At 55.1% G+C, this 27779-nt stretch overlaps 2 protein-coding genes across 4 annotated transcripts; both read left to right on the top strand.

Annotated features, from left to right (window-relative positions):
* Positions 1-8304: 8304 nt before the first annotated feature.
* MFGE8 (milk fat globule EGF and factor V/VIII domain containing) lies at positions 8305-19005 on the top strand. Of its 2 annotated transcripts, none has more exons than XM_071568997.1 (10): positions 8305-8493; positions 11610-11735; positions 12001-12126; positions 12643-12756; positions 13190-13371; positions 13786-13941; positions 14807-14951; positions 15785-15987; positions 17290-17445; positions 17567-19005. In XM_071568997.1, the coding sequence occupies exons 1-10, from the start codon at positions 8418-8420 to the stop codon at positions 17708-17710; spliced, it is 1428 nt and encodes a 475-aa protein (XP_071425098.1). In that variant the 5' UTR covers positions 8305-8417; the 3' UTR covers positions 17711-19005. The 2 variants fall into 2 exon arrangements, with proteins under 2 accessions (XP_071425098.1, XP_071425100.1); XM_071568999.1 differs by having other exon boundaries at positions 8306-8493; positions 15803-15987.
* A 3328-nt stretch (positions 19006-22333) lies between these two features.
* HAPLN3 (hyaluronan and proteoglycan link protein 3) lies at positions 22334-27622 on the top strand. 2 transcript variants are annotated; one of them, XM_071569001.1, is made up of 5 exons: positions 22334-22597; positions 24281-24492; positions 24746-25117; positions 26234-26536; positions 26704-27622. In XM_071569001.1, exons 2-5 carry the CDS (start codon positions 24366-24368, stop codon positions 26982-26984), a joined length of 1083 nt encoding a protein of 360 aa, XP_071425102.1. In that variant the 5' UTR covers positions 22334-22597; positions 24281-24365; the 3' UTR covers positions 26985-27622. The 2 variants fall into 2 exon arrangements, with proteins under 2 accessions (XP_071425102.1, XP_071425101.1); XM_071569000.1 differs by lacking the exon at positions 22334-22597 and adding an exon at positions 22639-22867.
* Positions 27623-27779: the final 157 nt, after the last annotated feature.

Raw genomic sequence — 27779 nt, forward strand, 5'->3', positions numbered from 1 at the left:
GGAACATCTTCATCTCTTTGATGCTTCCCTGGAGATGCACTGGCAGTCACAGCCAAGTGGGAAGGGTCTGCTGCCACATCCAGAAGCGAGCTCAGTGTGACCACCCTTTTCGATGCACAAGGACCTGGCATGCTGCAGATCAGCTTCCCAAGAAAACACATCAACTGCAGAGCTACTGCAGTCACTGATTCCACGTCCCTCAATGTCCTCAGCTGGCTTTGCAGGAGCAGTACTTCCCTTTGGAAAACCCTGCCTGTACCACCACTGAGTTAAAGAATTGCATGGGCTGGAGGAATTAAACAGTGCTGCTGATGCTATGTAATGATCCCTTCTCCAGGCTGACACCACCTCGCACCTCGGCTCACTGCAGGCTCCACCTTGCAAAGCTGGTGTCTCAACTTTGGGAAATGACGTCTCAGTTGCCACAAGTCTGCTCAGAACAGACCAGCATTGAGATCCTGATCCCTGGAGTTCCCATGAAATCTGTCCTTGGATTTGGCAGTATTGCTGCAGGAGGATTTTGCCGGGGTTACACAGGGCTGGACATGTAGAGAGTGTGGCAGGATGGGAGGATGCGTGGCTGAATGATGATGATGGAGGTCCTTCCTACTTCCAGATCAGGAAAGAGCTACAGCCCCGACAGAGGCTAGAGGGTGCTGTGCTGCAGGAAATAGGTGTCCTTCTCCCTCCCTGCTCAGCATCCCTTCAAATCAGGTAAAAATGTGCAGGAAACGCTGCCTCTGAGCTGAGCTGAAGACCAAGGTTCTGGTTGTAGTTACTAACAACCCCCAAGGCTTTTTCAAAATAGAATATTCATTAGTTGATTATTTAGTACCCAGAAGGTGACATACAGAAAGGGTGCTTTTTCTCTGGTGGTGAAAAAGCAAAGAGGGGGAGACAGAGACAGGAGCAGGGAAAATGAGTGAGAAAATGAGGAGCAGGTCAGAAGATAAGGAAGCTGAGTGGAACAAAAGCAGAGAATAGAAGGATAAAGAAAGGAAATAGAAGACGAATCCAAAGCAGAGGATCACACCAGCTACTGTGTCCAATTAAGGGCTTCAGATCTGCTGAATGATGAAAGGGAGATTTTCTTGGGAAGAAAATAAAGGAGCACTTCTTGCTTGCGGTGGCTGAAGCTGCAAAGCCCTAGGATGATGGGACAGGATCAGCTCCTGTTTACCCAGCTGAGGTGTGGCTAATCCTGAGCCCCGCAAAGAGCAGGGCTGAGGGGAAACAGAACAGACATGATATACAGGGCTGTGTTTGCACAGCAGCTGACAGGCAGCTGCAAGACCAGGCAAAAACACAACATGCTCCTGAACAAGCAGCTCTGTGAGCAGATCCCTGCTTCCTGAAAAGCCTGCCAGCTAACCACAGGCAGCAGGAGCGAACGTGCTTCCTACGTCGGGCTGCACGTGCTCTGCAAAACACAGCCCTGCCACCCTGGAGCTGCGGTTCTGGGGTCACTGTCCTCACAGCTGGCAAAGCTGCTCTCTGCCTGCCTGCAGCAGGTGAGGCCAATGTGCTTACATTCCCAAGTCTTGCAGAAGACAACATACTGAACGTGAGAAGATGCAGGCAAACAAAGGAGGAGGAAGACTGCAAAGGAGCCCCATTTCACAGCTAAAGAGACTGCACCTCCCTCTGGGCCACAGGGAGGTTCTGGCATTCTTTCAGGTGAGCAGTGTGTGCAGCACAGTGTCCATGCAGTCAGCCCTGCTCACAGAAATGAGCCACATCAAGTCTTGATGTAGGTGACCTCCCTCCTGTTTTCCACCTTGAACCTGAGGTAGGGTAGCAAGGAGTGGACACAAGTTACCACACAAGCCCCTAACAACGGCTCTGGCCCCACCACACACACCAAAGTCGGTGCTCAGGCTGCATCCATAGGTCCCTGGGGCACATCTCCAGGAGGCACAAATAAACATGGCCCAGAACATGGATCAAAGGGAATACTCCAGGAGGATGCAAAGCCATGTTGGGGAGCTAAGAACACACATATCACTCTCTGTGTCTGCTCTGGATGTCTGCAGCAAAAGCCACAGTTTTATGGCTGGGGCTGTCAGGGCAGGGTCCCTTTGCTAGCTGGAGACATATAGGGACTCAGCACTGGAGCTGGGGCTGTCTAACTCTTCAAGAACACTGGGAGAATGCAGAATAGATGGGATTTGCATCTAGTATGAACTGGGCTGTGGGGCAGCACAAGGAGGTGAGAGGGAACAGTGAAATGTGAAAATGCCTGGAGGGGCGTTGATGACAGAAGAATGTCATGCTCTAAATAAAGGCTCTGTCTGAGGCTAGACAAAATGATTGGTGTGATGGGAGATCCCACTGAGAAGGAGGGGTGATTGCAGAGGACATATGGGATATGACTAACAGAATGGATGTTTTAAAAACATATTAGTATTAGCTTCCTGGCAGAGAAACACTTGGGACTTTACAAGCGTTTGATACAAAACTAAGCTCTAGGAAATCTCCTTCAGAGGATATTTGTGAAGCAGCTAGGGGATGGGTAGATACCCCTGCCCCTTAGGACACTCTTGTCCTTGCTAAGGAGGTCTTCACCACTCTGACTGGTGTGTATGGAAACTGTATGGAGACATCTGTGGATGTGCAGAGCTATCAGCTGGCTCCTTGCCTGGAAGCTGTTGTCGCTGATGAGAAAGGAGGTAGCACAGCCCCAGGCAGATCTCTCGGGGACAACACAGCTGCCCTGGCAGTCCCATGGTGTCCACTGCTCCAGCCTCATGTCCCCTTGTGTGCGTGCTGCTCCTGGGGCTGGTTACGTGCTCTTCTCCATGGTGGGTCTGGACACCCTGACCAGGCTTTTGCCAGGTCACACTGTGACAATGGCTCTGACAGATGGGTTTCATTGAGGACTCAAGTCTGGCTTGAAGCTTGTTTTCCTCTCCTTTTGAGGAAAGGAGGAGTCATGGGAGAGGAGTAAGTGAGCAGCTGAGCCAGCTCTCCTGGACACAGACCATGGTGCCAAATGAGCTCTTGCTGCGGTTTCTGCTGTGGCTCTGGAGGCTGCAGCCTGAGGGGGAGGAAGTGGTGGAGAAGGAGCTTCAACTGGTGTGCCAAGAGTGCAGGATCAATCCAGAATGAGAGAGAGATTAAATCACAAAGGGAAGGCTCTGATGGGTTGTGAGGTGGGGGGATGTATGGCTCTTTGCCAGCACAGGAGCTCCTGTAGCAGCTCCAGTGGAAGGCACCGGGCATCAGAAGCTTCCTCTCAGAGCAGAGGTGCTACAGAAGCCAACATCCTGCATGGATGGTCACCAGCCCCTCCACACAGGGGCACCACTGGCTCCAGGTGGCCTCTACTGCTTTAAGCTGGGGGAACCAAGAGAATAGGGAGCTGCTTTTGAGGTTTGATTTCCCCAGATTTCCTCCCAGGGTCACGTGTCTGTGCAACAGAGAGGATGGTGTGCAGGGAATGATGCTTTCCTGCTACACTGCCACAGATGTGTCTACTGAAGTGTGTCTCAAAAGGCCCCAACTCTCTCCAGGAAGAAGTGAATCCCAGAGCTGTGGCAGTCCTCCCCTTGCCTGCCAGGTTCTGGGGGATCAGAGCAAGTGCGAGGCATGGAGAGGGTGGGATGGGCAAAGTTCAAACCTTCTCATTATGCTCTGAGATACAGAGATCAAAAGACAACTTTACAAATTAATAAGGCCTCCCTGGGCAGTGCCTCTCCCCAGCATGGATGGGTGGAGAGGAGCGTGCTATAATGAGCAAACTGCCTCTTCTTCACCAGCCGGTAAGACAGGTTCTGGGCTCCTTGCAAACAAACCCTGTGGCCCAGCTTGTTAGAGTTCATTAGTGTCATTACATATTCATATAGCATTAGCACCATAAGGCCCTGTGTTTAATCAGGCTAAAAGCTTGCCTTGGTCCTTGCAGGTCTTGGAGGACCTTCCATCAAGCATATGCCAGAAGCACATGCACCAAATTGTTGGCTTGAGTAAGGAGGGGTCTTCAGAGTGTCTTAACAGGGCTGAGGATCAGAAACCTGACACAGAAACCTGGGTTATCAGAGAAACCTGGATGATAAAGTTATCAAGCACACAATTTAGTGCTTTGTGTCAAGGCAGTAGCTTGCTAAGAGCTTCCTGAAAAAGAACAAAAGAGTCATGGCTTATCTGCCTGTGGCATCTGCTTGGTGTTCAGGCAATCCTAATCCATAAGCGGTTTCGATTGTGCATCATGGTGTACCACAGAGTGTTGACTCCACTACTGGATGGGTTCTTCCAAGCAAGATGGTAGAGAGGGGAAAGTCTGGGAAGTGGTTCCTGCTCCATCTATCCCAGGCAATGCTCTGAGGCACCACAGGGAGCCACCACATAGGGGTTTAGTCTCGTAGCCAGAGGTCAGTGCTGATCCATCATAAGTGAGGAGACAGGTATTTCCCAGGGTAATTCCTACTGTAGCACATATGAATGACCTTTGAAAATGGTGCTGTTACCACTGGCTGATGAGGAAGTATGTGAAAGAGGAAAGGCTTGTGTGCCTAGCTTTTGAATGGACAAAATAAAGAGGGACATGTCCTTCCCTCAAGCCCCTCTAGCCCTTGGTTTCCCATCTGTCAAATGAAGATAAAGGCAACACCTTTTCTGTTGAAGATAAGCATGGATAAATCCTTAAAGACTGCAAAGGATTCAGAGAAGGGGGTTATATAAAGGTGCTTATATTAAGTACCTTACACAGACACACCAGCTCTAAGCTGGGTATAATCTTGTTTATTTAGGTTAGAGCAAAGGACTTGAAGTTAAACTGGCTGGGATCACATCTAAGCTCCAACAGGATCAGCAGTGGGCAGTGGAGAAAACTAGAGGACGGTGCTGCCCTTTGTCTTCTTTTTAAATCAGAAAGTTTTAGATACCCTGAAGGGCACTCAGTAGCTGTACTGAGCTTTCCATGCCCTAAGGATATTCAGTATCTAGTTTTTTTCAGATAGTCCTGAAGTTCCTGATTCCTAAACTTTCGCATCCCTAAATACACAAACTCTGTTTAAAGAAACTGTCACCCTTTGGGTGGAAAGGGCAGAGAATGTGGAAAGCTTTTTTTACTCTAGAAACTAAACAGGGAAGTCCAGCTACATGCAAGGATTGTCTGGGCTGGTGGATGTCTTCTGCGGCCATTGGAAATTACGTGCTGGCAGGCTGGAGGGCAGTGACGCTGCCTGGGGCTGCAGGAGGTTAGAGATGCTGGCGCAAACCCTTGGTTATCCTGTTAGAGGGATTAGGAGCAGACTGGAGCTTAATCCACTGCTATGGTGCTACAGCTCATTCCTCCTTCCCGCCTGGAGTGACTGACATGTGGCAGGATGGGAGGCTTGATCCCACAGGCCAGGAAACCTTCCCAGGACCTATGCTGTGACCTGAACCACAGATTTGGGCTCTAGGAAAGAGCCATGACTGTGAGGAATAGGGCTGGCTACCTCTGCCAGGATTCTATTTTTCTGGGACCTCGAAGCTGAGGTGAGGGAGGGAAAATGTGTTGCAAGGACGGTTGTGGGAGTGTTTTGGGTGGGGAATCCCTCCGGGGTGTAACGTCTGACTTTCTTTTGAGATAAACCTAAGCCAGAGAACTCCTTTATTGAACAGATAATGCAAACAATAGGAGCTGCCACCAAAAATGATCCATGCAAGGGCTGAGCAGGACTTTGCTGGGTGTGGGGGTGCATCTTTGCTACCGGATGGTGGGGCAGGGAGAGATCCTATGGTTCAGAGGTGAGTGTCTGAGAGGGAGTGGAGGGAAGGAACACAAAGCTGTTCTGGTACCTGAGGCATCACCACATACTCATTGGCCGTGAGATGCACCCTGGCCAGTTTTATGGTGGATGGGGCTTTATGCTTGAGCAAGGAGCAGCCTGTGTATTGTTTGTCTCCCTTGTTCACAGAAAAGCACCTTTGTATAAGCTGGAAGTTAAAGAGGATTGCCTCAGAGAAATGAGTGGCCCCATCACCTATTTTCCTCATTATCACCCCTGCTACGGGAACCAGGCTATCTGCTATCAGCACAGCTTGGGAAGGGTAGTAGCACAGCAAAGGCTGGAAGATCAACATGCAGAAGAAACCAAACCCAGTGGTAAATCCTGCTATAACAAGGCATAAGTAGTCCCTGCAGAAGGGAGTGAAATTATGCCTGACCTTCGACCTACCCAACTCTTTCAAGTAGAGCCATCCCTTGCGAAAACTTGGCATCTGTATGAGCCCGGGTGTGGTGTTTGCCTGTGGGAGCTGTCTCCATTCCTCCTTGCTTCTCTGTCCTTGACAGGTTGTTTCTCTCTCTTATCTGCTTCACATAGCCAGAGCTTCCCTCTGTCAGCACAGACTCTTCCCAGCAATGGTTTCTCATCGGGATGCCCCTCTCCATCGAAGGTCTCCATTCACTGCTGCCTGCAGGAAGCACCATCCCTATGGACAGCATTGCTCCGCCTGGCCTTCACCACTTGCGTTTTAATATCCTTTCCCATGCACGTTCCTCAGGACATCGGCATTCATGCCTCTGGGGACAGAAGGAAAACATTTTGCATTCTGTTTTTAGAGAGGCTGATGCTTTTTCTGCAGCTCCCTCTGGGTCTTGCATTCTCTCCAAGACTAATCCAGGCAAGTAGCCCCTCAAAAGGCAGAACAAACACCCTTGTCCTAGTTACTTGTGCACAGCCCTGGGAATCTTGCCCTGCACTCTCCTCCTCCTGACCTTGTTTCCCTCAGAACACCACAGCAGTAATTACCCTGAGGTTGAAGGGTTATTCGAAAGCAAGTACTGTGTCTTGTCTGCTCCCTCCTTTCCAGCTGCTGTTTCTCCCTACACTGGAGTTAAACTCTATCTGGAATTTCCTTTGTGTTGTTATTAATTAAAGGAAATACCACCAACGAGGGTGGTGGTATGGGTGGGAATATGTGTTCAGTTCCATGGGTTCCTCATACACTGGTGCTCTGACAAATCACCAGCACACCAGGAGAGCTGGACCTGCCAGCAGGGTCTGTCCATGGGGTATTGCTCCCAATCTAGGAGCTCACATGGGCACTGGCTGACCCTGTCTCAGAAGAACATTACCTGGACATTGGAGTGGAATGGGAAGACTGTCAAAGTGTGTGGCGTGGCTGGGCTGCCCAGCCTGTGGCCACTGCCATGGCTGCATTGCCAAAGCCAGAAATGTAGCAACACTCGTGCAGAGTCAACACATAAATATGAGCAGCCCAAGTGTCTGAGGGGGGTTAGTTAATGCTGACATGGAAGGTTTTGCAAGAAGAGATAAAAATCAGCTTCATGTTTAGGAGGAGGAGGGTCAAGTGATCCAGCATTCCTGTGCTGTGCAGTGCTCTTTTCCAAAGAATTTGCTGCTGAATACGGATTTAGCCTGAATATGCTTTGGTCTTCCAGGGTTAAATATGTTTCTGCCTTCCAGGGCAGAGCTCCCCACATGGCACCAGTTCCTCTCAAGACCATGGCTGGGCTTTTCCAGCCCTTGGTGGCTGGGCACAGCTCAGATTGGAGCCAGTTTGTGGCTGAGCCAGTGTAGCTGTGGTGCGATGCTTTGGGCAGAGAACTGTTATGTCCCTCCCAGTCCCTTTCCTGTGTACACCCAACCTGGCTGAAAGCTGTTTTCCTCGATGCTAGTTAGGAGCAATTTGGGAAAACCCCATTCCGATGACATGATGGGTTACAAGGGTGGCACAGGGCATTCGTGTTCATCCCACCCAGGGAGAGAAAAGCGGGGTTTGTGCTGCAAAGCAGCTCTTCCTCCTGCCAAGTGCTGGCGGCCTCCAAGTACATCCCGGCCCAGCTCTGCACCCTCTGCCTGCCAGCCAGGGCCGGGAGTCCTGGACACTCCCAGCCTCAGAAAATCTCCACCGGCCACCCGACTGCCAAGGTCTGACATAGGGCAAAACAGCGGACAGCCCACACCGGAGCATCATCAATTTGGCCGTGGTGGCTCTTAACTTCCAGGCTAATGAGGCACCTTTGACTCTGAGGCCAGCTCCCAACTTTGCCTCTCGTCCGCCTGCTGCCTGCCTGAACCCTGCACCCTAGGTTGGCTTCGGTCCTCCCTTTGCTGCCTGCTCCCTCCTTGCTGCCTGCACCCCACGGGCTGCCTGCTTCCCCAGAGTTGCGTGCACTCCCAGTGCTGCCCGCTCCTCCAGTGCTGCCTGCACCCCCAGTGCTGCCCGCTTCCCCAGTGCTGCCTGCACCCCCAGTGCTGCCTGCTCCCCCCGCGAAGGCTCCCCAGGGGCGCACACCCTCAGCGGGGCAGTGCCCAGCGCGGTGGGGCCGGTCCCGCCCCGGGGGCGGGCGGCGGAGCACGTGGGGCCGCCGGGCCGGGCTGAGTCACTGCCCTCCCCGAGCCCCGCGGCGGAGCGGAGCGGCTCGGTGGAGGTCGCACGGCTCGGCGCGGCTCGGAACGAGGATGAGGATGGCGAGGCTGGAGTTCCGAGTGCTGCTCGCCCTGGCGTCAGGGCTCTCGCTGCTGCTGATCGTGTCCGGTGAGTGCCGGGGAGCCCGGGATGCCGAGGATCCGGAGTGCAGGAAAATCTGGCTGCCAGGGACCTTGGAGTGCTGGAGTGCCCGAGTTCGGGGATCCCGGGGTGCAAGGGGATCCAGGGTGCTAAGGAGCCTGGGGTGCTGGGGGTCTGGAGTGCCGGGGAGCGTGAGCAGCAGGGGATCCCGAGTTCAGGGGATTCCAGAGTACAGGGAATCCCGGGATGCTGAGGATCTGGAGTGCAGGGGATCCAGGGTGCAGGGGATCCAGGGTGCAGGGGTTGTCCGGTATGCAGGGGAAGCCGAGATGCCGGGGAATGGTGGTGCCAGGGATCCGGGATGCAGAGCGAGAGAATGTGGGGTGCAGGGTGAGGAGGTCCTGGTTACCATGTGTAGGGTGCAGGGGTCTGAGTGAGAGGGTGCGTAGCCCCAGGGAGGAACTCGGGTCCACGGCCCCGTCCTGTCTCCCAAGCCGGGAGTCGCTCAGCCGGGAATCCCATGCTTTCAGAGTCAGAAAACCGTGCCCACAATGTAAACAATCCCCCTGGAACCGCCTGGTACTGCGCACCCGGCTGACCTGGCCGGGAGAACCGCGGGGAGTAGCAGCACGAGCATCACCCTGAGCGTCAGATCTGGGGTGGTTGGCTCCGGAAGGGATGGACGAGACCAGAGAGAAGGGGAGCAAAGCTCAAGCAGAGGCTTCAGGCCAAGGGTCAAAGGGCAGAAGGAGAGGATGAGGAAGGCCCTGTTTGTGTTTGCTCTCCCTGGGCTGAGGTGCCCTTTTTCCCCTCTTGAGACCTGACCTCCCCCAGCCCTGTTGGGATGAGCTGTCCCAGTATTCAGAGGATGTTATTTTTGCCTTTTAGCTAGCCTGTGGGTTCATATAAGCAAACATTTCCAAAAGTGGTGTCTGATCTTTGTTGCCTTGGTTCCCGAGTGTTCAGCCCGTGACAGCTCTGTCACCGACCAGAGAAAAATGTGTATGTGGAGGATGGAGATGCTGTACTGCTCCGAACCCAGGTCCACAACAGCCCAGAAACAGGAGCATCCAAAACTGCTTGCTACAGTGGAAAATGTGATCTGTGTGCCTCGCTACTAGGCAGGGGGTTGGCTACTGAGACCCACCACGTAAGGGATAATTCCTGGGAGGGGGTAAAAAGAAGTCCAGTTACTTGGAATAACTAAAGTATAAAACTGGGACCCCTCCTGTCCCGACCCTGGGAGGAGCCCTTGCTGCTTTGCTGCTGTGTCCCACCCTAGATACTCCTGCACTGGAGGCAGTGAGGATGCTGGGGAGGACACATTCCTTGGCGCTCTGTGCCTGGGGAGGCAGCTGGCTCCCGCTGCTGAACAGAAGTAACTCTGTCCACAAGGTCTTGGCTGGCTGCCGGGAGAGATCCCTGGTTTGGGGTGGCTGGATGTGCCCGAGACTTGTGGAGGAGTGTGGGGCAAAGGCATCCCCTGTATCAGCAGGAGCCCTCTCCTCCCATGGTGTAGCTCATGGCAGCGCATTGATGGAGCATGAGGTCATGCAGAACAGGCTGGGCAGTGCAGGCAGTGACTTGAACCATGCCCAAGTTTTTCTGCCTCCTGAGGCTGGACTAAGGGAGCTTCAGCATCTTTTTGGAAACCTTCATCTGTTGTTGGCCTGTCAGCCACCAGTGTGTACCCTAGAGATGTGGAGTGTCATGAAGAGTGGGATTAACTCTAAGGAGTCCTGCTATTAAAGGACTAATTAGTAGGAGCTCACTGAGTAGTAGCTTAGGCTAATGAGAACTGCTGTGTTTGGTGTGGGTCTGGGCAGCAAGCCCACAGCTTGTTAATTTCCACCTTCTCCAGGTCATGTAGGTAGCACAGGGTTATTCCCGGGTCTCCACCTGGGTTCAACCCTTGCTCTGACTTCTCAACAGGACAGAGTGGGAAAAAGAAGGAAAAGATCCAGAATGGGTCCTTCCCATGGGCTGCAGTTCTTCATGAGCTGCTCTGATGTGGGTCCTTTCCATGAGATATACAGCCCACGAGGAAGAGACTGCTCCAGTCCGACCTCCTCCGTGGGCTGCAGTGTGCATATCTGCTCCCCAGTGGTCCTCCACAGGCTGCAGGGAGACAGGTCTTCATGGGTTGCAATGGCATCCCTGCTCAAGCCCCTGGAGCATTTCCTTCCCCTCCTTATTCTCTGACGGGGGTTTCTGCAAGGCTGTTTCTCCCACATTTTTCTCACTCCTTGCCCACAGCTGCTGTGCAGTGTTTTTTACCTTATCTTGAGTATATTATCACAGAAGCAACTTGAGTGTTGGTGATGGGCACAGCCCTGGGGAGCAGAGGGTCTGTTTTGGCATTTCTGGGACTGGCTGTCTCCACCATGGCAGCAGCTCCTGATGTCTTCTTGGAGATGCCACCTTTGCAGCCCCCTGCCACCACCACCTTGCCATGTAAACCCTATACCACGGGAGATGCTGGAGGTGGAGGAACAGGCAGGGAAAATAGAGCAACCTGAACAGTTCCCATGGGCAACCTGCCTGTGAGCTGGAGCTGCCTTGTGAAGCTGCTTGGAGAATGATGGAAGTCTGGCAGACGTCCTGCAGGGATGGACCCTGTGCTCCCTCCCTACATGTCTCCAGCATCTGGAAACTGAGGCATGCAGGCTCCCCTTACAATTTCTTTGTTTGTGTTCTTACAAGTACAAACTTCCATCAACAAAACCCAGCAATGGCACCAGCCCCTTTCCCTTGAATGATCCTGTCCTGCTTGTGCCTGAGCGAATCCCAGCCTGGCCAGCCCTGCTTCTTAGCCAAGTGTCAGAAACATTTGATGCTCTGAAACCCTGGGCTACCCTATTCTCACTTTCGTGTGCAGGCTCTGTTAAACACCTTTTTTAATGTGTCAGGGCAGAGCAGGTCCTTGCTGCTCTCTCATGCGCCTGATCTCAGCCATCACTAATGAATGCCAGCAGCCCTGTGCAGCATCCAGCAGCCAGTCCCTGCAAGGTGCTCCCCTTCCCATGGAATCTGCAGCAGACCAGTTCCTGCTTTTGGGTTGGGATGCCCTTGTGTGCCTCTGTGGGGCTCTGGTGGATGCCCACCTTGGGATGGTTTGCAGTGACACATGGCTTTACTTCCAGGTGACTTCTGTGATGTGAACCACTGTCAGAATGGGGGCACCTGCTTGACTGGGATTAACGAGGCCCCATTCTTCTGCATCTGCCCTGAGGGCTACATTGGGATTGACTGCAATGAGACGGAGAAAGGTGAGGAGCTGACCCTCTCATGGGTGCTCCAAGAAGGCCAGGAGCCTTATGGCAAGTTAGTGTGCCCTTGTTGTGGCCCTGCACCACTGCCTCTGGGGTCCAGCCTTGCTGATGGTGGATGGACACATAAAATGGACATCCAAGCAGAGATACGGTGACAGGATATGCCTGGGGTGAATGCAATGTCTTTGGGGAGTGGGAGCCCACTGGATGCTCTTTATTTTCCATGCGTGCCTGTATTACAGCTGTTTTTTTCATTCCTCAGGCCCCTGCCACCCCAATCCTTGCCACAACAATGGCGAGTGCCAGCTGGTTCCAAACCGGGGTGATGTCTTCACTGACTATGTCTGCAAGTGCCCCATGGGATACGATGGGGTGCACTGCCAGAACAGTGAGTATAGGGGTGTGGCGGGGCCAGGAGAAGCTACTTGTCCACTAAGGCTTGGGGAAACCCTAGACAGCTCCAGGATGGCAGTCGTGGGTGAATGTTTGCAGTTGTGACTGTGTGGGGCACCAGCTTGTGTCAGGACCAGGGGTGGTTTTGGAATTTGCAGGGTGGAGGGAAGGATCGTGGCACAGGGACACTGTGTTTGAGCCTTACTGTGCGTCTCTGGAGGGGCATGGTGTCTTGCGCAGTGAGACAAGGGATGCCTTGAGGCTCAGGTTGCTCCATATGGGCTCCCAGCCTTGAGTGTCCCAGTGCACCGTGTGGCTACACTCAGTGGGGACATGATGTTAGACAGCTCCTTGGGTTAGAACTTCAACTCAAGCCACCCTATCAGCAAGGACACTGCCATGGCCTTGCTCAGAGGATATCTCCCCCTCTTTCTGCTGCACTGAATGAGGGGTCTCGTCTCTGGGACTGGCTCCGGGATCACCTCCTGAGCTCTCTCGGTCTGTCTCCTAGACAAGAATGAGTGCTCCTCCCAACCTTGCAAAAATGGAGGCACCTGCCTGGACCTGGATGGTGACTACACCTGCAAGTGTCCTTCTCCATTCTTGGGAAAGACCTGCCATGTCCGTAAGTCCCCGACACCAACTGTACAGAATTCTCTTTCCTTTCCCTGTTCCTCTGTACTCTGCCCATCATTGCCAATGTCCCCGGGAGAGACCTCACCAGCTGGTTTAGGGGACCTGGAGGGCAGCTGTGAGTGCTGGTGTGCTGGCAGTCCTTGATGCCTCCTATCCAGGTCCTAATGGAGAGAATATCCTTGTGAAGGTGCTGCCTCCTCTCAGGGAGGGCCTCAGGATGGCCTTTTCACCCCAGACCTCTGAGCTGTGAGGAGGGAGACTGATGGATGGTGTAGTTTTGGATGAGGGCTGAGGAGGAGGGGCAGTCAGATCCTAGGGCTGGCCTCCATCTCCTGCTCTGTCCTGAGACAAGAAACAAATGATCCCTAGTTCTGCTCCCTGATACTGTCTCTCTTTGGTCCTGATCTCCCCACTGCCCACAGGCTGTGCTGTTCTTCTGGGCATGGAAGGAGGAGCCATCTCTGATGCCCAGCTCTCAGCATCCTCTGTTTACTATGGCTTCCTTGGCCTCCAGCGCTGGGGGCCGGAGCTTGCCCGCCTCAACAACCATGGCATTGTCAATGCCTGGACCTCCAGCAACTATGACAAGAGCCCCTGGATCCAGGTACCTGTTGTAGGACTAGGGGCACCAGCATAGACAGCAGCCCTGGTAGCCATGGCCGATCTTGCAGCACTACTGTCATGGGTTTTCCTTGCTCCTATTGGCAAATGTGGGGCTAAATTTCTGTAGCAAGGTTCCACACAGGGGCATCTTGGGATGTGCCTGGAGAAGGCAAGTCCATTGGAGGAAGATGGGAACCTGAGGTGGTGATCCTTGGTCTTCTCACTGCGGGATGTAAGGCTAGAGGGATGGAGGGGTTTTGCCTGGAGGAAGCCACAGCACCCTGGGCAGCTTCTCTCCCAGTCCGGGAGTCTGAGAGTGAGCCCATCCTCCCATCCAGGCTTGGTGGTGCAGGTGGGTGCAGGGGCTGTGCACTCCATCCATGCTGTGCCTGGCTCATCCTCCTCCTGTCCACAGGCCAATCTGCTGCGGAAGATGCGGCTGAGTGGGATCATCACGCAGGGTGCACGCCGTGTGGGGCAACAGGAGTTCGTCCGTGCCTACAAAGTCGCCTACAGCCTAGATGGGAGGGAATTCACCTTCTTCAAGGATGAGAAACGGGATGTAGACAAGGTGGGCTGCGATGCTCTGCACAGGGGATGTCCCAGCTCCCCCCACCCAGTGCTGGAGTGGCTGTGAGGTGCATCCCAAACTGTCCCTGTGGGTGGGAAAATGCTTTTGAACCTGGGGCAACCTTCAGAACCATCCTAGCTGCGAGATGGCACAGGCAGTTCCAGCTCTGAGCAGTACTCTCTGCCTCTGTTTAATTGACCATAATAAGCATAACTAAAGAAGCAGCACTGACGTATTTAGGTCATTCAGATAATATCTTTATCACTGACACACTGTGGGAACTGGGAATGGTCTGGGAGTGCTACTGAACAGCTTGGGTGGCTCAGTGCTGCACCAAGCAGGAGCTGAGAGTGTGTCTCTCAAAGCAGGAGTGTTCACAGATTGCAGTGCTCTCCACTCAATTCTTTATGGCAAGTGTCTCCTGGTTGTTTTTTGAGCATCCAGGGAATGGTTGGGAGTATCTGCTTTGCTTTTGAAAAAAAGAAAAATTCCTCTTGTTTCTGCATCAGTGGAAAAAAATGCATGAAAACATGACACAACTCTTATTTGTTGTGTTAAAAATAAAGAAGTAAGCCACCTCTATGCTTGTCATGATTTGAGGAGCATTGTGGTAGTGGGAGACAGTGGGTGTTGCTGCATGTGTGGCTCTGTGGGGGTGAGGATGAAATTGGGAGTATTGCAAAACTGTTGAGAGTTTTGAAGCTGCTGTAAAGTCATGCACTTGCTCCATGAAAGCAGAGCCCAGCTTCCTGCTCTCTGCCCTTTTGCTATTGGCATTGCTGAGGTCTGTCAGTCTGCTGTGTAAGGTATTTGATGTGGGATGCTGTGGGAGGGCTGGGCCACTCAGCCCTGCTCATTGTTGCAGGTTTTTGAGGGGAACATGGACTACGGCACCATGCAGACCAACATGTTCAACCCTCCCATCACGGCGCAGTTCATCCGCATCTACCCTGTGATGTGCCGCCGTGCCTGCACGCTGCGCTTTGAGCTTATCGGCTGCGAGATGAACGGTAAATGTTGGTGACTGTCCCCGCACTCAGGGGCTGCAGGGCAGGGGATAACATGGAGCAGGCCATCACCCCTTGTCCTTGTTCTGATCCCCCAGGAGAAGGGATTTGTCGGTGCTTTTTTCCCTCAGGCTGATGCCTGGAAATACCCTGGGGTGTGTTTGGGGAGCACAAGCTGTTAATCCCACTGGCTCAGCCATCTTGAGCTGCATTCTCATGCTACTAACACCTTGCCAAGCCAGGACTTTTTATGGTGCTCCCTGCCTGTCTGAGCTGTGAACCAGCTGCTCTTCCTGCTGGAGAGTGTGAAAAGCACCAGAGGATCAAAGTCCTCTGGGAAACATGAGGGGTGAACCCTTTCCCTGTGCAACCTGCATTCCTGCTCTGCAGCACAGCAGCCAAGCAGGACTTGCATGTTGGTGTGGGAGTCGAATGCTATGGGGGCTTGGGTCCTGTCCTGCTGCTATGTGGGGGCGGTGCCATCCATGCTTTTGGCTGGGGATGTCTTTGTGTTGGTCTCTTCACTGGTGAAAACATCCTCCTCTGACTCCTGCCAAAGCTTTCTGTATTCCAGGGCTGTACTGTGCTGTGGGGACATCTGCTCGTCTCTGCAGCAGGAGGCACTGTGAGCCAGGGAATAGCTTGGAGCTAAAAATCCTGGGGAAAGGCAGGCCTGTGCCTCTGCTGAGCAGTTCCCTGCCTCGCCCTGTTGCTGCTCCAGGCAGTGGAAACATGGGAAATGTGGGAATGGCTTCTGCAGGACTGAGGGGGTTTTGCTCGCGTCGGTGCAGTGGACTCTTTCCTTTTCACTGCCTGTGTAAACTGTTGTGTTACAGTGTATTTCAACACGGCAGGTTGCTCGGAGCCTCTGGGCATGAAATCCCGCCTGATCTCCGACCAGCAGATCACAGCCTCCAGTGTCTTCAAGACCTGGGGCATTGATGCCTTTACCTGGCACCCCCATTATGCTCGCCTGGACATGGCAGGCAAAACCAATGCCTGGACTGCACTCCACAATGGCCAGTCCGAGTGGCTGCAGGTGCGTCTCTGGGCCCTCCCTCTGCAACGTTGTGTCTCTTCCCCAGCTCCTCTGGCTGTGGCTGGGGCCACCTCCTGTGCCTGAGGTCACCTCCTGTGCTGAGGTGGCTGGAAGGAGTGTGGGCACAGTGGGAAACACTGGGCAGAGCTGTTGGCATGGTGTGGCCAGAGCCTTTCTGTGGGGCACTTGCTGAGCTGGGATCACAGGGACAGATCAGGATGGGATCACAGCCATTGGTTTTAGCAGCAGTCCTGCAGTTCTGGGTCAGAAACATCAGTGCCCATAGGGACAGGGTGGTGCTGTCTCTGTACCTTGTGAAGTGCATTGAGCATACAGCTTCCCAATTCTGCATCACCCCCTGAGGAAATGCCATCCCAGCCTGGGGTGACTGTCCCATGACCCTTTGGCTGCCCAAAACGCTGCATTTCTGTTTTGCAGGAAAAAATCAGGTTTGCTTTTCTTTTCCCAGTCTGGAATGGAAACAAATAGTTATGAAATTTCCTTCTCGGTTTCCTTTCTTCCCCTGTTTTTATACTTTTCACATGATTCCGTGACATAATAGGACAAAGCAGTTTAGATATTTGTCCCGCTTTTTATTTGGGAAGTGATTAAAAGCAGCTGCTTCACAGCCTTAAATAAACCAGCTTATCAAGACATTGGCTGATGGGGTCAGGATGACACGCTGAGTTGGGCTGTTGCACCACAGACTGCCTGTTTGTTCATGTGTGTATAAATTTGCATATGCATTCAGGATTTATATTGTATAACTGGAATTGCCCTTGATGAGCATGGAAAAAGAACTAAATTAAGGAGACTTTCAGCTCCTTCACTCATTTATCCTATGCCAGCAGCAATACTGCAGTGTGGCAGAGTAAAGAGAATGGAAACCATCTCACTTAGAACCCAAATGTCAGCCTATGTTGAACAGCATATTTTCTCAGCCAGAATTACTTTCCAGTGGAAATAAATTTCCTCTGGGAATCCTTTATTTTTTTTAATTGAGATTTTTTGCTGTCATTCCCACATTGATGTTTTCAGCAAAAAATGTGGACATGGGCAGGGGTGGGCAAGGGATATGAGGCAGTGAGTTTTTGCCCACTTTTAATTACTTTGAGGGAAGCTGTGAGTGTTGAATGATCAGATATTTCACAGTAGTACTTTATGGCTTGCTCTGGTATTGGAGTGGAAGTTGAGTGGTGTTTTCTCCATTCCTGACCCCCGAGAGCCAGCTCATCCTGGGTGCTGTAGGGTGGGAGCACTGTTTCTGCAAAGGAGTTGTGACAAGCCTTGTCTCTGTGCCAGATTGACCTCCGGGACCAGAAGAAGGTGACGGGAATCATCACACAAGGAGCTCGTGACTTTGGGCACATCCAGTACGTGGCAGCCTACAAGGTGGCCTACAGTGACAATGGCACATCCTGGACCCTGTACCGGGATGGCCAGACAAACAGCACTAAGGTGGGTGTGGGGAGGGCAAAGTGGACTGTGACCTCCCTGGGCTCAAGGATGCCATGGTGGGGAGGGATGGGTGGTGGTGGGGAGGTCCCAGCAGCGCTGACACCCACCTTTCTCTTCCTAGATCTTCCATGGCAACAGTGACAACTACTCACACAAGAAGAATGTATTCGACGTGCCCTTCTATGCCCGCTTTGTCCGCATCCTGCCTGTGGCCTGGCACAACCGCATCACCCTGCGTGTGGAGCTGCTGGGCTGCGATGAGTAGGAGCATGGGGAGTGAGGACGGGGCTGCTCTTCCCCGACACCTGGCCTGCACCCTGCCTGCCCCTGCCCACTCCTGCTCTGACCTCACTATCCCCCCTCTCTATGTCCCCACACTCTGGAGGCAGCTGAGAGGGTTCCCCTGCCCTGCATTGGTGCTGGGGCTGCAGCACTGCACTTTGGGGGGCCCTTGCAGGTGGGATATGGGAATGGCTTCTGCCCTTTTGCTGCACCAGGCAGGGCTGAGACCTCCTCCTGCAACTGGGACTGGACTGGGGGACCCTCTCCTGCCACTGGGGCTTCCTTGAGGGACCCCATCCTGCAAATGGGGCTTTGCTAGGGGACCCTGTCCTGCTTGGTTGTATACTTGCAGCTAAACCTGGGGACAAATTTTCTTCCCCTTCTTGCTTTTGCTTTCAACAGAGAGGCTGCAGGCAGTGGCAGTCCCTTGTCTGCACCTTCTTGAGGCACAGCAGTTTTCAGGGGCTTAGGGCAGGCACCCCAGGCTTGCAGCCTCTGTCATCCTCCTGCTCCCTTCGTGTCGGCAAGCAGGGGCTCTGAAAATCCTCTGGAAAAACTCAGCTGTTGTCCCCTGCCCATTTTGCCAGGCCCTGGATATCCTTGCCTGTGGTGTCAGTACCACATAGTGCGAGCAGAGTGATGAGATGTCTCCTGTCAAGAGGCACTGGGTTCCTGCTGGTGGCTCTACCTGCTGGGTGCTCCATCAGGCTGGCATTTTGGCAGGCACTCTGCATTCCACTTCCTGGAGTACCAGCTCCAGTGTCCTCCCAAGTCTCAACATTGCTGCCAACCCCAGCTTACTACAGTTTGGGGTGCCTGGAGGTGCCTTGTCCTCAGAACCAAGTGGTGACCAGGGGGACTATGATCTGCTGGTGGGGAGGGATGGTTTGTAAGCCACAAGGGTGTGGGAAAAAGATGGGAAGGTGGTAGTTAAACCACCCAAATGCAGCAGGTAGAGCTGTGACATGAGCCTTTTTGTAACCTGATATTTTCCCTCTTTTTGTGGGGTGGAGAGGAGCCTCTTGCAATGCTCAAGCCCTCAGGATTAGCAGTAGGAGATGAGCGAGACCCAGCACTGGCAGGTGGGAGTGTGGGCTGGTGGTCCTGGGCTGGCAGCAATGCTTCCCCTGCCTGGTGGGATATGAAGTGGCCATTGGGGCTGGGCCAGCAATGGGTTCGCTTTGGCAAGGGCCAAGGGAGCCTGGGTGGGGATGGTGGCAGCAGCCCCCCCGCTCTAGGGTGTCTCTGACAGTATTAAAACCAGCTGAAACTTTGGGACCGTTGGCTTGTCTGCTCTGTGCCTCCCTGAGAGCCATCTCCCAAAGACTGGCAGGTCCAGTGATCCATCAGGATCCCCTCTGAGCCCCCCAGCTTCTCCATGCTGGGGGGCTGCCAGCTGCTGTGCTGACCTCACACCTCTCTTGCTTTGACAGACCCTCCCAGCTCTCTTCCCTGTCTGAAAAACAGGGTATCTGGGCTTCATGTGCATCTTCCGTGCTGCCTCCACCCTGTCAGCTGCTGGAGCCTGTGCTCGCAGCTGGCCAGGTGCAGCGGGATGGGACTTGGGGAGGGGAAGCTTCTATCAGCACCCTACACCCTGCGTCTCCTCCTTTGGCTTTGATGCTGTAGCAAATACGCCAGCTTGGAGCTAGATCAGCTTGTACACCCCAGAGTGCTCCCAGGATGAGTGAGCTCTGGGTTTTGCCAGGGCTGTCTGCAAGGATGTGCCCAGCAGACCCCTCCTGGGCAGTGCTGAGGGATAGAGGCTTCTGGAGCAGAATCCCCCTGCATTGAGAATGGGGTCCCTTGTAGGGAAGGAGCATTGAAGTGAACAGAGATGGGGAGATTTGCTCCTCTCCAGAGTCTTCTGCCACACTGGGCAAGGACCCCTGAGGCTGGCACAAATGGCCAAGGACCACCTGCATCCCACCACAGGTCTTTGTACCCACAACGCCAGACAACCTTCATGCACATTCCTGCTGCCAGCAGTGCCCTGCTCGGCCTGGTATCCCTGTCTTTGGCCTTGCCCATGGGAGGTAGGCTCTTGCCTGATGCCATGGATGCTAGCCCCAGGCACCAGAGGGCTGGGGGGCTGCTTGCAGAGGTCTGACTGCATTCACTGTGGCTGTGGCTGCTTGGTCATAAATAGCAACCACAGCTAGAGCCAGGGCCAGGGGAGACAGTCTGCCTGGTTCACCTCCAGACATGCCGTCCTTATCACCGGGAAGCTGGTGCAGAGATAAGAGCAGTTCGTTTTAAGTCCAGCCAAGACAGCCCTGAGCCAGAGACATGGCAGAGGCTCCATAAGGAGAGCGATGGGAGCAGATGCCGTGTGTCAGAGTAGGCAATGCATCTTCAAGCCCTGGCTGCTGCTTTCCCCTGCCCACTCTGACCCCCAAGTGAGCTCCTCTGGCAGATGCTGAGCCCCTTCCCATCCCTGTGGCATTTCCTTCCTTCTCTGGAGCCCCAGGATAGGGGGCATTGATGAGACCCAGGGTGCCTTCCACACCATGCACAGCCCTCACAGCTTGTCCCTATCCCTCGGATGCTCTTCCCGGATGCAGACGGGTTACTGGAGCAGCAGGAAGGCCAGGATGGCCAGCACGCTGCGGCACCCTGCTGCCTGCTGACTAGGCTGCCTGTGCTGCCAGCTGCTGGGATATGGTTCTTCAGGAAGCATCCGTCAGAGAGCATCCTCTTGCCGCCACCTGGAAAGCCCAGCACAGCTCACGATCTCTTCCATCCTACCAGTAATTTGAATGTTCCTCCCCACTTTCAGCCTTGGCAACAGATTCCTGCTGGAATCATCCAGTGCCAGTGACATTTCATGGACAAATCTCTCTGATGGGGCCACAGTGGAGCTGTCAGCGCTGGCTTTGAGGCAGAGAGGACAGGGATGACATTTTTATGGCTGTCGTTCAGCCAAAATCTCAGCCAGCCCTAAACACATGCCCTAAACATGTGCACCTGGGTCAGAGCTACACTGACCCTGCGCAGCTTTGCTTACTCTGAAACCTGTGGTCCTACACAGGGCCCCCCTCAGGGAGCAGAAAACAAATAAGGGACCATCCCAGAAGTGTCAAAAATAACCCTTGTGGTAAGAAGTGAAGGGGATTCATTTTTCCTCGGGTCTGCTCGCAGCCAGATCCTTCCCCATGCTGCCTGCTCACCAGGAGGAGGGAGAGGCCTCGTTGGCCACATTCACACAAGAGTCATAGCCAAAAGTGAGCCTTGAGCTCTTGTTGAAAAGAGATGCATGAAAGCATTCCTGTTCCTTTCCCTGCTGCTGCTCCCCTCCTCAGGCAGGGCAGAGGATGGGTGCTGGGAGGCGAAGTGGTGCAGGCAGCACAGGCAGCATAGGACACTGTGGGGCTTGGTCCTGGGCTCTGGACCAATGGGACGCCCATACCAATGGGATGTCCATACCAGGACACCGTGCCCTGACAGGGCTGTCTGTCTGTCTGCACAAGCACGGGGTGGAGAGAACCATCCCAGTCGCTGGGTTACTGGGACACGGGCAACTTGGTCAAGCGACTGCAACGGGGCACTGGTTGCTGGGATGTAGCTAAAATGCATCTGGGATGCCATCCCACCACCTTCTCTGCCCAAGGGGCAGGGCTGGCGGGGACCAGGGTTCTTCGGCCAGGATGCAAGGCAGCGCCGTGGCCCCATGCCGGGAGATGTAATTGCCTCTCCATTGTAGGCTGCGGGACAGGCTGCTCTGGCTAGGCGAGCAGGCGGCGTGCCCGGCCGTCACACTCCCATGTCCCTGGGCAGCCCGGCTCCACTGCGTCCCTCCTTGGGGTGGACTGGCGGGCCCGGTGGGTGTGCAGGGAAAAGAAGAACAAGGAATAGCAGTGCCTCCAGACCTCAGGTCCCACGGCCATCCCCGGTCGGGGCTTCCCACGGGGAACGGGGGCTGCCGTGCCGGCGCTGGCGGCAGATAACGCCGTTTCCTTGACGGCTGCACCCTATCAGTGCGGCGGCATCGGACAGACAAGATCGCAGCCCGAGCGCTCCGTGCTGGGGGGGTGTCAGAAAGGGGTCCTGGCCGCTTTCACCCCGCAGCCAGCCTCGGGGCAGTTTATTTTTACGCGAGCTGTTTTCTTTCCGGCCTGAAGCCATCCTGCGCGTCGGCAAGAGCCGGACCGGGGCCCCCATGCCTCATTTCCTTGCCATAAAAAAACAAAGTGGGGGGTGAAGCAGCGCACCGGGCTGGGACAGCGGGTCGATGGGTCAGGGCACACGCAGCTTTGTGGTTCCTTCATGTGTTCGGCCCCACTGTCCACCCCCTGACCGCTATCCCCCGGCTGTGCCACCGCCGTGCTGCTCTTTGTGAGGATTCGATCTGGGTTTCTTGCAGCTGGGTCTGCATGTCTGTATGCCAGTGGAAGCTGGCATGGAGGGTATCATCCAAGTTTAGGGATGATGCCCCCTCACATCAGTGCTACTGGGCACCCCAGAACTTTCGTCCTGCGTTCTGTGCCTCTGCTTTGTCCACACAGCCCGAAGCAGACGCTGAAGAGGCTGAACCCTGCAGCTCAGTAACCTCTCCTGAATCCCAGAGCAGCCAGGCTGCACATCTTGGGCACAGGTCACCCTCTGACACAATCCATCTGTCCTGAGCTTCTTGTGCCTGTGGTGCTCCTGCCACATGTGTGCTGGACACCACCCTTACTTGAGAACCACGGTGTGTCCCTCCAGTTGTATGTGGGACAAAGGATGGCTCTTTTCCCCCCTCACTGTGACTTCCCCAGGGCTTTGCATGGGGCATCACAAGATCCCACCAGCCCCAACGGGGCACCTTGCTCCCCCCTGCTGTCCCTAACAAGTTGAGGGCAATGTGAGCAACTGGAACATCACAGACAAGGTGCGTTAACAGTGTGGGTGCAGCGTGCGGGCAGCATGTGGGCAGTGTGTGGTTGCATGGTGGGGCCATCAGCCAAGCATGGCAGGCAGGCAGGGGGCTGGGGGCACCCACTCCAGCTCTGGGCTGTGAGCAGGGGGTTGGGAAAGGGTGTGTTTCCCTTTAAGAGGCAGGCCCTGGAGCTGCTTCCTCTCAGCCCTGCAAGAGCCCTAAACACAGTGCATTTGCCTGCAGCCCGCCTGCACGCGTGCCTGCAGCCTGCCTGCAACCAGCGTGAGTAGAGCTTGGCCCAAGCGCTGGGACTGGGGAGGGCTGGCATCCCAGGGTGGCAGGTGCCCTGCTAGCCATGGAGGGCAGGGAGAGATGGCATTGCCACGGAGGGAGCTGGGCGTCACTGTGGAAGGTGCCAGACATCGCTGCAGTAGGTGCTGCAACATGATGCTCGCTGGCATTGCAGTTGAAGATGCCGGGCTCTCATCATGTCACTGCAACGCTGGGCTCTGGGGGGGAAGTCACCAGGCATTGGGATACCAAGGGAGCAGGGCTGGTGCCCTGCAAACCGAGGTGTGAAGCTGCAGTGCCTCGAGCCCACCCTGGGACGCGTGGGCAGCACGTGGCGTTTTGCCTGCGGCTCCGATGCCAGCAGCACTGCTCACTGCTGCGCCCACTCCAGAGCTGCGCTTGTGCTCAAGCGGGTGCACCCATGCCCTCGGGCACTGGCTTTGCAGTCCCAGTGGGTGACAAGCATGGGCTGCACCCCACGGTGAGCAGTGGCACTGACCGCAGAGGAGAGTCTGGGAGCAAGCAACCTGTGGTAAGACCAGCCATTGCATGCACGCCCTGGTCCCCGGAGATCACCATCGTACCCCCGTATCGGACCCTGCCGGGAGTAAGCACCCGCTCTCCCACAGCCCTCTGGCCCGGGGCACGTTTGCAGGCACTCGTAAGCCTTGTCTAAGCAGGACACGTATGTCAGACCCCTCCCGGTGTTGGAGAGGGTCTGCCGGAGGCTTACTGAGTGCCGGGCCCCCTCTGCCGGCTCTGGGAATGCTCACAAGTAGCTAGTCCTGGGAGCACATTGATTAAGCCCCATGTAGGACACCCATGGGTGCCCAGGCACAAAGAATTCTGAGCAGTGCAGGTTTCTGGCACCGTGGGGGCGGCCGGGCTGCCTCACCCACGGGATGTGGTTTGGAAGCGAAACATGTTGCATGGGGTCGACGCCAGTCATGTCTGGGGTGCAGAGCAGCAGCCCTGGGTGAGAGTCAGGGGTCCTTGGCCAGGATGGTGGGTGCCGCTGGGCTTTGGCCAGAGCTGGGACAGTGGAGGCAGCATGAGCCCTCTTCCCACCTCCTCGGTCGGGTTGCACGCTCGGCTGCCTCTGTAAACCGAGCTTGCTACTTACAGTGGGGCTTCTTTTCCCCCCGCACCCCTGCATGATGTTTTCCCACTGCTCCCTGTTCGAAGGACATCCTGGGATCCCTTTTCTCCAGCTGCCCCCTCCCCGGTTTGGTCTCAGCACTCCCCTCCGGGCCGGGTGCTCCATAATCCCCGAAGGGCAGCAGTGGTGAATGTGCTGTTTTGTGGTGTGACTCAGGCGGGAACATGAAGAGGGAGGGGATTGGCAGCGCCTGTTGTGGGGCAGGTCTGGGGCACGGCTAATGTTGCCTGTACCCTCCCCTGCAGGCAGGCGAGCTGCTCTGCTGGCTCTTTCCACCCCTCTCCTTGAATTCCTCAGCCCGGGCTCAGGATTTGGGCTCGCTTCCCAGCCATGCTGCTGGTCCTGCTGCTCCTGGAGGCCACCCTGCTGCAGCTGGTCAGTGGCTCCTACCACCCCTTTTACAACGGCTTCTACTACAACCATATTATGAACGACATGGGCAACGGGCAGGACAAAGGTACGTTGGGGATAAGGGCAGCTGTCAGGTTGTCTCAGGGGCCTGAAGTCCCCTCTGCCTCTGGGTGGGGCTGCGACCCATCTCTTGGGGGGATGTGGAGCCCAGAGAAGTAGTCAGGGATGCTTCAGGGATGCTTCAGGGATGCTCGGGGCATACTCATGGTAGAAGAGGGGGTGTCTGGAGGGAAGATCTGGGGACACTGCCCAGCCCTGGATCCTGACCTGCCCATCATGCCTTCCTTCCCTGTCCCCAGTGGATTACTTCAATGGAGCCAAACTAGTGGTGGAAACCTCCAAAGACCCTGTGTACAGCTACAATGGCGCCAATGTCACCCTGCCCTGCCACTACCACTACGAGCCTGACCTGGGAGATAAGCGGAAAATCCGGATCAAGTGGTCCAAGCTGCGGGATGACTACACCAAAGAGCAGGATGTGATGGTGGCCATTGGCAAGACCTACGTGGCCTTTGGGGAGTTCAAGGGCCGTGCTCACATCCAGCAGGCCAGCCGGCATGAGGCCTCACTGGTTATCAGTGATGTGCACTTGAAGGATGATGGCAAATATCGCTGTGAGGTCATCGATGGGCTGGAGGACGAGAGCGACACCGTGGACCTCCGGCTGCAAGGTGGGGGCATGCTGGGGACCATGTGACCCTCTGTGCCAAGACAGTGAGCCTGGCCTTCCTGTGGCACCTGTGGGGACAAAGCAAGGCAGGGTGTTCAGGGAGCCCAGTTGTGGGCAGAAAGGGGCTAGGATGCTTGCTGTGATGGGGTGGTGTCTTAGGGTTTTCTGACTGTGGGGTGTCAGCAGCAAGTGAACCCAAAGCAGTCTACACAGCAGGGACACTGAGGATGCTGCTGTGGAGTCAGAATTGGGAGTGACCCCATGGCCACAGCATTTCCTGTCTTTACCCACCCATCTTCCTGCTCTGCTACATCATGTTCAGCTGTCTCCTCCCAGCACTGGATATCCCAATGCCTCTTGTGATAAACCTTGGTGACTGGTCCAGCCCCTCTTGCTCACTTGCTATGAGGGGCCTGAGTCAGCCCTGACTCTGCTTCCAAGCTCAGAGCTGTGGAAATGTCCCTCTTGCTTGCCCCTGCCCATCCTCTTGGCCTGGCCTCCCATTGTTTTGTCCCCACTGGTCCCTGTGACTGTGCCTATGGTAGTGATGTGCATGTTTCTCTGGTCCATCCGTCCACATGTTGGTGGTCCATGTGTCCCTGGGATCATGGCCCATATGTCCTTATGATCCTGGGCCCTTTTGTCCCTGTCCCTGTAGCCTGTGCATCCCCGTTGCTGTAGCTTATGCATCCCCATGATAGTGACATCTTCATCCCCACAGCAGTAGTCCATGCCTCCCTGGGGCCACTGTCTGTGTGTCCCCAGGACTGTGGTCTACATGACCCAGAGGTGGTGGTCCTTGCAACCCCATTATCATAGTCTGTGCGTCCCTGTATATGCAGGTGCTGTCCCCATGAGGGGCGTCGGTGTGTCCCCAGGACCGAGCCCCTGTGTCCCTGTGCCACCAGATGTCGCTGGCAACTCACCACTGGCACCTGCATGCCCAGAGCAACTCCATTACGGCATTCCTGAGCCTTGGGCTCTACCACACTGGGGTGGTCCCTGCCTCAGAGCCTGAATTTGGGATAAGTTGAGGACTCTTGCATCTCCTGCTGGGACTGAGCTTGGGGAGGGTGGGCTGCCTACAGAGCCAGCTGAGCATCACATCTGCCTCCAGGCATTGTGTTCCCCTACCAGTCTCCTCGAGGGCAGTACAGGCTCAACTTCCATGAAGCCGAGCAAATGTGCCAGGACCAAGGTGCCATCCTTGCCAACTTCAACCAGCTCTTCCAGGCCTGGAGCGAGGGGCTGGACTGGTGCAACGCGGGCTGGCTGGCCGATGGCACTGTCCAGTACCCCATCCGCCTGCCCCGCAAGCCTTGCGGTGGGGTGCACCTTGCCCCAGGCATCCGCAGCTATGGCCCACGCCACCGGCACCTGCACCGCTTTGATGCCTTCTGCTTCTCCTCTGCGCTCAGAGGTGGGTGCTGGGCCACGGGTGAGGGCTGGTACCCTGGGGAAGATGATGTGCATCCCTCCCCCTTCAGGCACAGGACTCAGCCTGGATGGGGATGCTCCAGGCAGGGATGCTTCAGATGGGGATGCTATGGATGATGCTCTGCACTGATAGTCCCCTCTCCCTCCTAGGAGAGGTTTTCTACCTGGACCACCTCGATGGGATGTCGCTGGAGGAGGCCAAGCAGAGCTGCCAGGATGCAGGGGCTGAGATTGCCCGTGTGGGGCATCTCTACTCTGCCTGGAAGTTCCTGGGGCTGGACCGCTGCAATGCTGGCTGGCTGGCAGATGGCAGTGTCCGCTACCCCATTGTCAAGCCCCGGCCCAACTGTGGCCCTGCAGAGCCCGGTGTCCGCAGCTTTGGCTTCCCCAGCAAGGGCAGGTTTGGGGTCTTCTGCTACAAGGAGAGATAAGGAGCCAGGAGAGATCCTTCTTGAATGAAGGATGTTTCCAGCCTGACAGTACCTGGTGTTGGGCATTTACCAGGGCTGTTTTAGGGGTGAATGGGGGGAGGTGGGATGGGGGGAGGCTTCCTTTTGTTTTGTTTTGTTTTGGTTTTTTCCTTTATGTTTTCCACATCTCACTCAGCAGCTGGCACATGCAGCTGCTTGGGGCAGCTGCCAGCTGGGCAGCGCAGAACAATCCCTGTCATGGGATGTGTGTGAGAATGATCCCCATGGGCTGCAGCTGCTACCCCACTTGGCCCTGCCACCCCATGGGTTGTGACCCCTTCCTGCGCTGGTGGGTTGTCACTGACAGCCACCTGCCCTTCCAGGCTGGTCCTGCTCCTGAGTTTGCGAGGTGGGAGTGAGGCAAAGCTGGATTTGGCCAGAACGGAGAGCAGGCGTCTTCGTTGCATCCTGGTCCCTCTTCCAGCCCCATCCCTGTCCTGCTGAAGCATGCCATTGTGCCTGTCCCTGTGGAAGCACCAGTGCCTTATCTCCATGTGCCCATTGCCTGGACTGCACTTGAATTCTGGTGCCTTCTTCTTTGATAATTTGTTTATGAAAAGATGTATTTTCCCAGACATCTTCTAATAAATCGGAGAAAGCCCTGGAGTGACGTGGCTGTCCATCTCTCTCCAAATACAAGAGAGGAGTCTACCACTGAGAGAGGATTTGGGAATCCCTGGCCAGTTGCCTGGGACTGTGTCATCCTTGGCTGAGTATTGTCTTACTGCTGCTGACTCCACCCTATGCCCACCCAAG

This window comes from Pithys albifrons, chromosome 13, assembly GCF_047495875.1.
Source record: "Pithys albifrons albifrons isolate INPA30051 chromosome 13, PitAlb_v1, whole genome shotgun sequence".
Classification (NCBI taxonomy): domain Eukaryota; kingdom Metazoa; phylum Chordata; class Aves; order Passeriformes; family Thamnophilidae; genus Pithys; species Pithys albifrons.